This window comes from Tachysurus vachellii, chromosome 12, assembly GCF_030014155.1.
Source record: "Tachysurus vachellii isolate PV-2020 chromosome 12, HZAU_Pvac_v1, whole genome shotgun sequence".
Classification (NCBI taxonomy): Eukaryota; Metazoa; Chordata; class Actinopteri; order Siluriformes; family Bagridae; genus Tachysurus; species Tachysurus vachellii.
In genome coordinates this window covers 2,014,486-2,026,985 of record NC_083471.1, presented here as the reverse complement: position 1 = coordinate 2,026,985, position 12,500 = coordinate 2,014,486, and the positions used below count along the sequence as shown (strand labels likewise).

The window sequence follows — 12,500 nt, the reverse complement described above, 5'->3', positions numbered from 1 at the left end:
AAAATGTTTATATACTTATCATTAACTGTTGCTATTAAATTTTATTAACCTAGAATTTTAACTATTGTAATGTTAGTTCTTGGTATTAAATTCCTAAACAAAGATGTTGCTACAGCAATAATTATCATTCTTAATCATTTTTCAGTTTTTCCGCCTTAAGGTTTGGAAATATAGCCAGTGTTAAAGAATTAAATAATTAAATACTATTTCCCACAACTGCATTATTGCAGCCAGGAGTTTTAACACTTTCTTGCTAAATATTGCACAGTTAACAACCGACGTCGGAGGTCAAAAAGTTTGTATTTATTATTGTTATTATTATTATTATTATTATTATTATTATTATTACATCATCGAAGTCATCAACAACAGGACAGAAAATCCGTGAACCCATTTTCTCTCCCTCATCTTGTTTGTGCAGTGTGTTTTATTAAAACGGCAGCGCACGCTCAGCACAGCGCCAACTCACAAATGCGCGTGCTGAAGCAGGCGGTACCCGTGACCCGGGTCGGTAGAGGGCTCGCGCTTTGTATTAATACAGAAGAAGACAGACTTCATGTCATTCTCTCGGGCGCTTGGCATAGAAATAAAGAAATATATATAACAAAAACAGTAATAAATAAATGTTATATCTTCTACAAATGTTCTTTTGACTCTAAAGGCACCTTTAAACTCCACATTTCCCAGCTGCGGTTGAACACATTAGAGTGGGCGTGCAGGCTGGAGTGAAATTCCTAAGTAAGGTTTTGTTGCGGAAACGACTTCCAAAGTGTTTTCTTAAATTTTTTGTTTAATATCCTGCAGAAAAATGGTTTGAATATAACTGAATGAGATACCAGGTTGATGCGACGCTCCGGGTTTACCAAATAAAACAAAACAGAAAATATCATACTTAAAAAAAAGAGTTAAAATATTTAACAAAATTGTAAAAGTGAAAAAATGATCAAACCATTTGTCCAGTTACATGAAGAGGTAAAATATGTAATTGTACCAGTCCAGGAAGGATGAAAGGTACTAGTACTCTTTTCATGGAAATGTACTCCAATTGTTTGAAAAAAGTCAAAAAGTAACAATATTTAGGTCATTTTTGAAGGTCTGTTTCTGCTCTGGGTGAGTAATGAGTGTCCATCGCCAATCAGTCTGTGCTCATGCTGTAATTACACCATTTCAATCATTATTTTTTCTCACTATAGTGCATAGATTAATCTGAAATGGAACTTCCTAAAGTGTCACTCAGTCCCTGGTGTCCCATATCACATGAATTCACTTACATACTGCATTTTATGGCAAGCCCCCCCCCCCCCCACCCACAAGATAACCTATATTTAACAGGACGAGGTTTTTTAATCTCTGTAGGCTATGTCTAAAATGTCATGCTAAATATATAGACAAGTACCCAGGATAATATCAGGCTGCTATTAAATAACAGTTTAAACAGCCGCTAGAGTCATTTAACCACCCGGGAAATGTAAAGTTAGCCTGTATGATAAAATGTGATAAAGACATGATTGACATGTTTAGCCTATTTTTGTGACAGAAAAAAGTAACTAAGAAGTGGAACAATATTTGAACAATATGCACTTTCAAAGTAATGAACCGTATAAAATATAACACAATGGAATGGAACATAAAACATAACACCCCAAACATAAATAAAAACATTAAAACAACGACAAAGTAAAACTCATGTAATATTGTAATGTTATTTTACAAAATGTGCCATAATATAAAATAACTTAACACAATGTAATATGTTTTAAAGTAGCATCATTTAAACAACATTATATAATAGAATGGAATGGAACAGATAGTAACATAACATAACATAACATAACATAACATAACATAACATAACATAATGCAACATCATTTAATGTAGAACAATGTGACAACACACCATACTATAGCACAACATAATGTAATGTAATGTAACGGAAAGTAACCTATTACAAATACACAATATAACAAAATTGCCTAGCATAACACAAAGTATCACCGTAATGTAACATAGCTAAACATAACGCAAAACAACATACTTTAACAAATCATGATGTATAAAGGCAAAATAATTCAACGTAACAATGTAACAATATAATGTCACACAATATAACAATTTATCATAACTGTATGTAAAATAACATTCATGAACAGAGCATACTTTAACCTAGCGTGAAATAACAATACAACATAAAATACAACAATTTAACAATGTAATGTAACAGAACAGAACACATCACACCACCACATCACAAGATTACATCACTTAACACAACACAAGGTAATACAATGTAATAACTTATCAATTAACTTAGCATAACATCATAACTTAAACACTACAATAGTTATATATTAAAACATACATAAAAACTGTGCTAATTTTATTGAATGTTGCTGAATAATATAAATTTTACAAAACAAAAAGAAATATTTAAAAAAACATTTTATTTATTATAAAAATAATATGAAATATCAAAACCTTAATAAACCAAGCAGTTTATTCCAATAATTAAATAAATAAATAAATAAATAAATGAAACAAAACAAAACAAAATAAACGGCAGCTTCCAGGCATTTTTATAATTTAGAACTTCAGAGATTTTCTATTCCCGAATTTAGTTATATGCGACTTATTTCATTTTGGATTAAAAGGATAATAAATAAAGGGGAAATTATTTATGTTTTATTTAAAATCTAGTCGTAAGTCTGTCTGGACTAAGCCTTACATTGTGCCTTTTAGAAGAATGTTCTTACAGCTTACATGGAGGTTCATGTTTTGTTTTGTTTTGCTTTGTTTTTCTTCCCTCCACCCCGCAGTTCCGATGCCTCACAAGAGCGTCACGTCCCTGATGATGAGTAAAGACGGGCTGATTGGCGGCGTCTCCGTGAACGTGAACGAGGTGTTCTGCTCGGTACCGGGCCGCCTGTCTCTGCTCAGCTCCACCTCCAAGTACAAGGTGACGGTGGGAGAAGTGCAGCGGAGACTCTCACCACCCGAGTGCCTCAACGCCTCACTGCTCGGCGGGGTGCTGCGCAGGTGCGTCACTTCCGGCTCCCTTCTGCACGCACACGGTTCAAGTGTAAAAAACTGCAGTTTAAATTAATCAACTTTAAAAAGCCCTAAAATAAAAAACTAGACTGCTTTTACTCTCCACTGCATGGCGTCCCAACCCTCTTAAGATGGAGAGTACAGAAATATAAATGTCACATTAAAATTTAAAATGTAGATTAAAGAGAGAATAAATATGGTGTCAAACTGGTACCTTTCCTGCTCACTGGGGTGGGTGGGACCCTTTGTGTCAACTCTTTGTGTCTTGTCTATGTTTCACCTGGAAAGTGAACATTTTTTGTGAGCCCTTTTTAAGCGTGCTTTTTGAGTAAACATGCAGTACATTCATGTTCCTTAGTTTAAGAGTTGCGTTCTAAAGGTTCTAAAGGTACCAAAGGTACTAAAGGTGCCGTATCTGTGACAAGGAAAGGTACCGTTATTTATCTGGAAGTGTAGCAAACAGCTGAGAAAGTGCATTATAGATATTAAGTATTGGATAGGATTTTTTGCATATTTTATCTACTCTAAGTTTTAAAGTAGCAGAGCCTCAGCAGGGGGAGCACATCCTCTTTTGAGTTATTTGTACAGATGTATCAGATCGGTTTGCAGTTCTGGTTTCTAGACTATAATAACAGAGTAACAATACGGTTAAGAATAAAGATAACAATAAAGTAGTTATGACATGAATTGGGAGAAATATGTAGGTGAAATGCAGCGTTATAATCCGGAGGTCAGCCTAGAAGTGTGAGCAGGAGGAAGGGGCCTGAAGTCTTCAAGATGCGAGCAAAAACTTGTAGGCTAGATCCGTTCAGCTGTAGTGTAAACAAATGGCAATTAAATAAATAGATAATTAAATAAACCTGTGACATGCAGACAAACTGACCATGTAGGTATTCAGTTAGATTTAATCGCACATCAATGAAGTCAGTTAGACCTGGATATAAAAAGTTAGTTAAACAAGATTAAAGTCAAGTTAAGCAGGAAGAAAATAGAAAAAAAATAGAATATAAATGATGGAGGTGTGGTATATTGTGGCAATGAAAAATAAATAAATAGCGTAGCGTAGAAGTGTATAGTGAGCTGTGCAATATGGAACACAACTTCTAAGTGTACATTGAGGAAAGAAATATATTTGCCAACAAATGACATTTGGGTTTTTGTTTGTTTGTTTGTTTGTTTGTAAATTCACATCGATTAATTTCATGTGGTTGGTTTCAAATGATTTAAATATTGCACAAATGAAACATGTAAACCAAACATTCTCTCATTAGTTTTAATTAAATCTGTCTTGTCCTCATTTGGAAACGTCGGATTATTTTGATTATTTGTTTATTTCTGAAACCATTCATCATTAGCCAGAATTTCTCCGGTGAGATCATACACGCGCGTCAGTATTTAGTGATTAGAACGCATTGTGTAGAGATCTAGATTTCTAATTCTATACAGATTGCTGTTAATTACTGCTGCTAAATGTCCTTTTGTGCATTTAAAAAAAAAAATCTAAATAGTTCCAGCTCCACTAAGCAGAATAGGAAGAATTAGGATGAAAGGAATAAATCGGCCAAATGTCACTGGATTACACGTTTGATCTGATGCGTATCTTCCGTATTGTTTTCATGCGATACATTAAATAATAACCCGGTTATTAAAGGGTTATTCCTTTTTCCCTTTAATTCAATTTCATTAATTTTATTTATGTAGTGTAGACAAAGAACATCGTCACAAAGATATACATTTGAAATGAATTAAAAACAAATAAAACCCCCTGAGAGAGAAATCAGACTAAAAAGGGAATCCATCCTCATCTGAGTGTGTCATTATAAAACACTTGCTTCTAATACTGTACTAAACTGTGATTGCTGAATGCATAATAGTTTGAACTTGTAGTGTTTAAACTGATGGAGATTTCCATCAGTAAGAACTGATCCAGAGGCTAAAGCGTTGTGGTAATCTGCAGGAGGCCACATCTGTCCTGCGCTGTCGTTCCCTTTATCTTAAATTCCGCTGGAAATAAATAAAATAAATAAATAAACGCTTTCCGTGTTTTCAGGGCGAAGTCGAAAAACGGCGGCCGATCTCTGAGAGAGAAGCTGGAAAAGATCGGGCTGAATTTGCCTGCAGGAAGACGCAAAGCTGCCAACGTCACTTTGCTGACGTCACTGGTGGAAGGTAAACTCGACCGCCGTATTTACGTTCACTCTTTTTCACCCTCACGTGTACAAACGTCAAAATGTGCATACAGTCTAAAACAAAACAAAGGCTACACTTTGCTAGCTGACCTTATCTGAGTCCAAAACTTTCAGTCAATATCTCAACATCTTAAAACATAGCTTTCAAAAAAGTGAGAAAAAAAATACACTCTAAAGAAGATTTAACCCGAGGCTAGAAAACTCCTTAATCTCTTATGTAATGAGAAACACACCGGAGATCTGTTTATGATTCCCTGCTGTCTGTTTGACCGCCTGGGATTAAAAAAAGAACAGGAAAAAAAAGCACAAACAAATGAGGTAATTAGAATGACAATACAGCAACTAATGGATAAAAATGGAAAGAAATCAAATCTAGGAGTAATTAAATAGGTAAAAAAAAAAAAGGCACATAAGGTAAATAAATAAGTGTCGTGGAGCCCAGAGGAGATTCTTTATTTTTTTCTTTCTTTAAAAACGAACATTGCTGTGTTTTTTTTATTGCTGTACATGTTAGTTATTCTAATTCAAGTTTTTATGACAGCTCTAAGGAGTGACATTAGTCCACATTGCTCACATAACATCTAGCAAACGTTCCTAGATTTATATTGAATTGTTCTCCATCACCAGGGGAAGCTGTTCATTTAGCGCGAGACTTTGGCTACATCTGTGAAACTGAGTTCCCCACCAAGGCCGTGTCCGAGTACCTGAACCGACAGCACACGGACCCCAACGAGATCCACGCGCGGAAAAACATGATGCTCGCGACAAAGTACGTCTAATTTCTTTTCTCTCTAAAATCCTGTAATTAGCAGCTAAATTGGCAGAAGGCGGTAAAGAAAAGGAGGAGTGTAGCATAAGCTGTGAGTAAATGTTGTTCTAGCTCGTCTATCCGTCATAAAAGAAAAAAAAAACCTCCCATGTTGCTTATATGGTTACACGCTTAACCGAGTGGGTTTTCTTTTTTCTTTTTGACACGTTAAGCTGGTTTCTAATGAGGCAGAAACCTGTTCCCTTTATCCGTCTCACGCCGGCGTGCATTGCAGAAACTCATTATATTTAAAGTGAAATGTTTCAAGCCTGAAAGTGCCAGCTTTTCCCCTTGAAGTTTCGCCCCAGGGTCATTTTAAACCCCCCCATATCCCTCTCTCTCTCCCCCTTTCACAGTCTGTCTGTCTGTCAAAAGTCAGTCATCCACCTCCTCCTCCTCCCTCCTTCCTGCACACGCCTTAGGGTCCAAACGTTCTGTCGTTCAGAAATGAAGAGAGAGAGAAAGAGATGATGGTGATGGTGATGGCTAGTGGACAACAAGGCGGCTGTTGTTGCTGGAAATCGAATGTGGGTCAAAAAAAAAAAAAAAAAAGAAAGAAAGAAAGAAAAAAACGTGACAAGCCTGGACAAGTGCATGATGCCACATAATGGTGTTTCTGCACTGATCTGTCAGTGGTGACCTTTTTTATAGAGTAAGAACATTATATGTTACTTAAGGTTGATTTAAAAAAAACCCAGACATATCAAAAGCAAAAACTTCAGCCATGCTTCATAATAATGATAATAAATCTTTATAAATCTTCAACGCGCTTACTTCCTTGTCATCATATATCACTTCCTTCTGATGCCAACGTCATAAACAATCTCCTTCAAACCCTGCAGGTTAATGATTTTTCCCCAACAAGTTCTCCCAGATATGATCCTGATGGGTTTCTCTGGCTGATCGATGACGAGAGCAGTCTTTAAATTGTTAGCAGAACACGGTGAGGTCAAAGAGAAAAAGGTCGTGGGGATTGGGGCATCTTCAGGAGGAGCTCAATAACATTAACGTTCCTCTCACATTTCATCCGAGCTTGAGGCTATGGGGTGAGAGGAATGCTTGGCAGTATGGGATAGTGGTCATTCACATGCACACAGTTTAGGCTACATCCATTAGGCTACAATTCTACTAGTCTAATATATAAAAATAAAATATAATAATAATAAATAAATAAATAAATAAATAAATACATTATTATGTGTCAAAACGTTATTTGATAGATTGTCAGACACTTTTTTTTGACAGCTACAACATTTATTTTCAATTTACTTGAGTTTTTCAACAAATCTGATCATCATTTCTTTCCGTCTTTTGTTAAAGAGGTTTTGCTGCTGTTGACAGTGAAGTCGTGCTAATTCTGAACTAGGCTGTAATCAGATTTTAGCTCATTTGAAGACAGTGATGTTTTATTGTTTAAATATTCACAGGCTGTGTAGAGAATTGCAAATGATGCCTTATTGTGACGGGTATCGAGTATCATTAAAGAAAACTCGTATTGTTAAGGTTTTTGTCAAACTGGCCACTCCTGAAGTGATGAAAATGTATTTACTTAGTAAATTGGCTCTGAAAGACATATCTGATTTGGATTGTATTTTTGTCTTCAGGCAACAGCAACCATGTTTTATACGTTTGTCAGATTTCTGAATGCCAGATTGCACCAAGACTAAGGAAAAACACCTCTGTTGAGGGAAAACAAAACAGAGAACCGAAGCCAAAATGGTGATTTGGTCGACATGGCTGAGGTCAAACCTTTTTATCACAAATGACTAAAACATGACAGATTTATGGTGTAAAGAACACTTTTCCTCTGGGGGGCTCTTAGTTAGAGGAAGCTTCTCCATCTAATGTGTAGTATTAGTGTGATTAAACACTGTTAGATACCACACCACAGGTTGGACCTTATCAAATCAAGTCTACAATGAGCTCTTCACAAGAACCTTCAGGAACCTTGAACAAGTCATAACAAGCGTCCTTTCAAGCAACTTCCTTCTTAAGAAAAATTCTTTTTTTAAAAAGTCAAACGCTAGAACTTAGTTAGGTTGTGTTTATAAAGTTTGAGAATCCTTGGTCAGTTCTTGTAAGGTTAAACGTGTTTAGTCATCCTGCGTTGTCTTGGCACAGTATAAGCCTCAGGGTTCACGAATGTAAAGCGGAATAAAAACTGCACTGTTAGTGAGAGAAGATGACGTGTTTATGGACCATTTGATCGTGTAGTTTCAGATCAAACCCACATGGTTTTTTAGATTACTTTACTTTCTTTACAGACAGGGATCTCAATGATACAAAGGCTCAATTTTAAGCCACCGGATTGTGAACACATTGTTTAAAGCCTTCTCTTTGGGAGCCATGATACGGTTTTAAATCTGAAAATCTAATTCATATATTGGCTCTTGCTTGTGAATAGACCTTGTAACCTAGAAAAAAATGAAATAAGCAGTCAAGAGGCTCAAGAGAGTGAAATTGATTGTTCTGTCTGAGTTGGCAGGACAACTCTCTCTCTCTCTCTCTCTCTCTCTCTCTCTCTCTTTCTCTCTGCCAATCGCAGGCATCTCCGCCTTTCCTTCACTCTCTCAGTTTCACAATGCAGGAGCAGGAGCAACAATCTAACAACAGACCACACTGTGTTGTTTCGGAGAGAAAAAGCTTCAAACTGTAACTTTCAGTGTGCAAAAGTGTACAGTCATGATTACGTGATGAATGTTTGTCAGTGAGGTGAAACCTCTTAAGGGTCATCTGTAATACCGTAGTAGAGGACTAGGCCACATTAACTCTGTTCTCAGTTATCAATGCAACAAGGTTGTCTGCTTTCTAATGAAGTAGAAATGAACAGTACTACTTTGATATGCTCTATAGGTGGAGCTGGTTTCTACCTAAGCCTCACCTAAATACCACCATGCCAGCTCTCGTCTTCACGCCACAATCATAAACATTTTTATCACTTCTATAGTTACAGCTTATTTACTGTTGTAGGAGTTGTAGAGCAGACGCTGTTGAAGACAGCATAGTAAATGTACATAATAATAATAAGATTTTGCCTTTCTAATGTCTTTGGATGAGGTTAGAGAAGCAGAGGCAAATGAATCTCTTGTTACTAAATAATACAGTATTCAGAATCTCTGCTTCTTAGCAAATAAGATTCAGACTCTGACTATGATTCTGATTCAGATTTTGACTCAACCTCTGATTATGATTCTGACTGATTCTAAATGATTCTGACTCTAACTCATATTCTAAATGATTCTGACTGTATCTGATTACAAATTATTTTGATTTTGACACAGAAGTAACCAGCGTTGAATGGATTTTATTAAGGCATCTCTGTTCTAGTAAAATCTGATGCCACAGCCCATGGAAAAGCGCAAATTCCAGTCAAGGAGGCATGGCCTCGATACCTGCTAATCTAAATAAAGGAGGCATGTGGTTTTACTCAACAAAGTTAGCTTTTTAAACCATTTTAAATGTCTCTCTCTCTCTCTTTCTCTCTTCCACACTCAGGCAGCTGTGTAAGGAGTTCACAGACCTCTTGGCGCAGGACCGCACTCCGCTTGGGAATTCTCGTCCGACGCCCATCCTGGAGCCGGGAATCCAGAGCTGTCTGTCTCACTTCAGCTTCATTACGCACGGCTTCGGCTCGCCAGCCATCTGCGCTGCGCTCACTGCGCTGCAGAACTACCTGACCGAGGCTCTCAAGGGCCTCGACAAGATGTTCATCAACAACCAGACCTCCAACCGGCACACTCCGGCCGATGGCTCGAAAGGAGGAGAGAAGGACGAGAAACACAGGAAATGAGGCACAATGTTGGGAAAGAGAAGAGGCTCTAAGAGTGCTTCTTATCAGATGTGTCCAGAGATTCTTTGTACTCAAGATTTATGATGTTCTGTTTTTCGTTCTTGTGAGGGGGGAAGGGAGGGGCTGACACGTCAACGAAGAGGAAAAGAAAGAAGGCAAAGTGGAGGAGAGCTGTAAGGAACTTGACTCCTCTGAAGCACTTGTGCAAAGCTGTCATTATTCATACGAGCCTGGCGACATTTTAAACACGTTTTATCAAAAAGACATTAACAAAGAACGACAGTCAGACATACACAGGTGTGGCATCTCTGAGAAACATGCCATCACTCCACTGCCAGCCTTTAACCACAGACACTGAAGAAAGGAAAAGATTTTTGTTTAGAACAATGCCCGGTGACATTGATACTATCTTCCCAGGCTGTCTTATAACTCTTGATTTTGCTGTGTGAAGGCATGACTTGAGTGTTTAATTTGAATTCAGAGTGTTTAAATGACCGTAATTGAATCTTCTTAGCTCTAAACACAGGAAACTGAAACATTTTCCCATTTAGCTCATGAAAAACATGGGTTTTCAGGACCGGATCATTATATCAGTGTTAAAATGAACCACTGGATTTTCACTATATCTATAATCAGAGGGCATATGTGATGTCATGTGACTCTGGGCTGAGCTTAGAACTCTGAAATCACACTACTCTAACAACATCTCACATAGGACTTCATTCATAATCAAACCAGCAGCAGCATCCTGCATGGCTAGAGATTTCCAGCACATTTTACCTACATGCGTTGTTGTTTTTTTTTTTTTTTTTTTTAATCAGAATTCAAGTAAACAGAATCCTATGCAATGAAGGAAAATAAATTAGCTGAGTAGTTCAGAGTTAGAGGTCTTGCTCCAGATCCAGTGGTGGCTTTCTGGGATTTGAGCATCACATCTTGAGCTATATACTGCCTCTTCAGACTGTTTTAATAGGTGCTCATTATAAATGAACAACATTCTGACACATACAGTAACACAAACAAACAAACAAACAAACAGAAACCTCTACACTGCAAATATCTGCATCAGTGTTGGTTTGCTGCCCATTTGGACAAAATCTAAGTGTGTATTCACCACAGCTCTCAAGGTTGTGTATAGGAATAAATATAAATATACAGCGGGATCCAAAGGTTTTTGGACAAAAACAATCTTGAATATTCAATAGTCACCATTTAAACTCCTTTGTACAAAATTTCATACTTTCATCAAGTGTTTTTCTGCATTCGACTAAAAAAACGTAAACTCAGTGTTCAGCCAGTGACGTCATAACGACATGGCGACTCACAGCATCAGCAGCACTTCTTACATTTCTATCGAGAGACAGACAAATAGGGTTAGATTTAGAGATCGGTAAACAAACAAACAAAACAAACAAAAGAAGAAAATGCAGGCATCGTTGTTTTATTGTCTTTTGGAATATTTTGTTGAAAACATGAAATTGACCTAGTTCCAAATTCCCACTTCTGAGCTGAGCTGAATGCAGTGTTGTTCCTTTTGTTGACTTGATAATAGATCATCACGTTTTACAAAGTCAATGCTAATCTGGGTAATCTGAGGGTAATCTGTCACTAAAATCAATCAAAAACTGGACATTGACTTTTAGAAATTCAACCTCGATTTTTCCAAGATTTCACTTTACAATGTTATACTGTGAATATTCCAGAGGACTTTTGGACCTCACTGTATTTATCCAATCTCTTCATGGGCATATCAAAACTTTCACAATTAAAAAAAGAAAATGCAGAATAGATGTCTGGACATAATGTCTCTTCAACCAGAGACAATTAGAAAACTTACTTCACTATCTGAATTCATGGAAAAGATGGAAATTTTTAAGTCTAAGAAGAATAAGTCATCGTTTTTGAAAGTTATTCATCATTTAAAAGATTCTAACAAAGCAGTCTGTATACCGTGCAGTCCTGATTTACATCTTTATTCACATGATTTATCCATAAATGATGCTACAAACATTTCTGTTGTTGTTGGTGTCACATTTTCATTCACTCCGAATTCGTATGAATCATGAATCATGAATCATGAGTCATTCATATCCTTTCGCACGAGTTGTTTGTGATCAAAACTTCTGAAAGATTTTATCCACAAATGTTATTGAAAATGTACATTGAACTTTTCCCCATCTCTCTTTCTTACTTTCTTGCTTTCTGCCTGAATCCTCTCGATGTTGTCGAGCAGTGGCTTTGTCAGACCAGAAGTCTCTTCTAATTTATGTTTGTATGTATATATATTTAATTTATACCTAATTTATGGAGGACTGGAGGTTTTGTACATAGGAGCAGCTGGCTCGTCTGTCTGTGACTGTGTCCCTGTGCGTGGGTGAACGCTTGATTTATCGATAGTATCTTGTATTTTATAATTTTTATTTCCGTTATTTCCATTTGTTTGATTTTTTTTTCTTTGGGTTTTTTTCAATAGGCAACTCGTTATATGGTGAAGGGTAGAAGTTGGTTCTTTGTCCAGTGATATTTTCATTTATATACCGAAATAAGGAATAAATCATGTGTTTTATTGTAATTGTCGGCTGTTGCAAATGCTCGTGGTTTTGATTCGCATAACATTATTACATTTCACGCAAATTATCAATCAAAAAACGATTTGTTTTAGTTTTG

At 36.6% G+C, this 12,500-nt stretch overlaps 1 protein-coding gene across 2 annotated transcripts in view; it reads left to right on the top strand.

Annotated features, from left to right (window-relative positions):
• tfap2b (transcription factor AP-2 beta) overlaps positions 1–12,292 on the top strand; it is an 18,279-nt gene extending 5,987 nt beyond the window's left edge. For both annotated transcript variants that reach the window (XM_060883193.1, XM_060883195.1), the window contains exons 4-7: positions 2,815–3,034; positions 5,097–5,215; positions 5,863–6,004; positions 9,539–12,292. In XM_060883193.1, the coding sequence (XP_060739176.1) occupies positions 2,815–3,034; positions 5,097–5,215; positions 5,863–6,004; positions 9,539–9,833 (776 nt within the window). In that variant the 3' untranslated portion in view covers positions 9,834–12,292. The remainder of the gene's footprint in view (positions 1–2,814; positions 3,035–5,096; positions 5,216–5,862; positions 6,005–9,538) is intronic.
• The last annotated feature ends 208 nt before the right edge of the window (positions 12,293–12,500 follow it).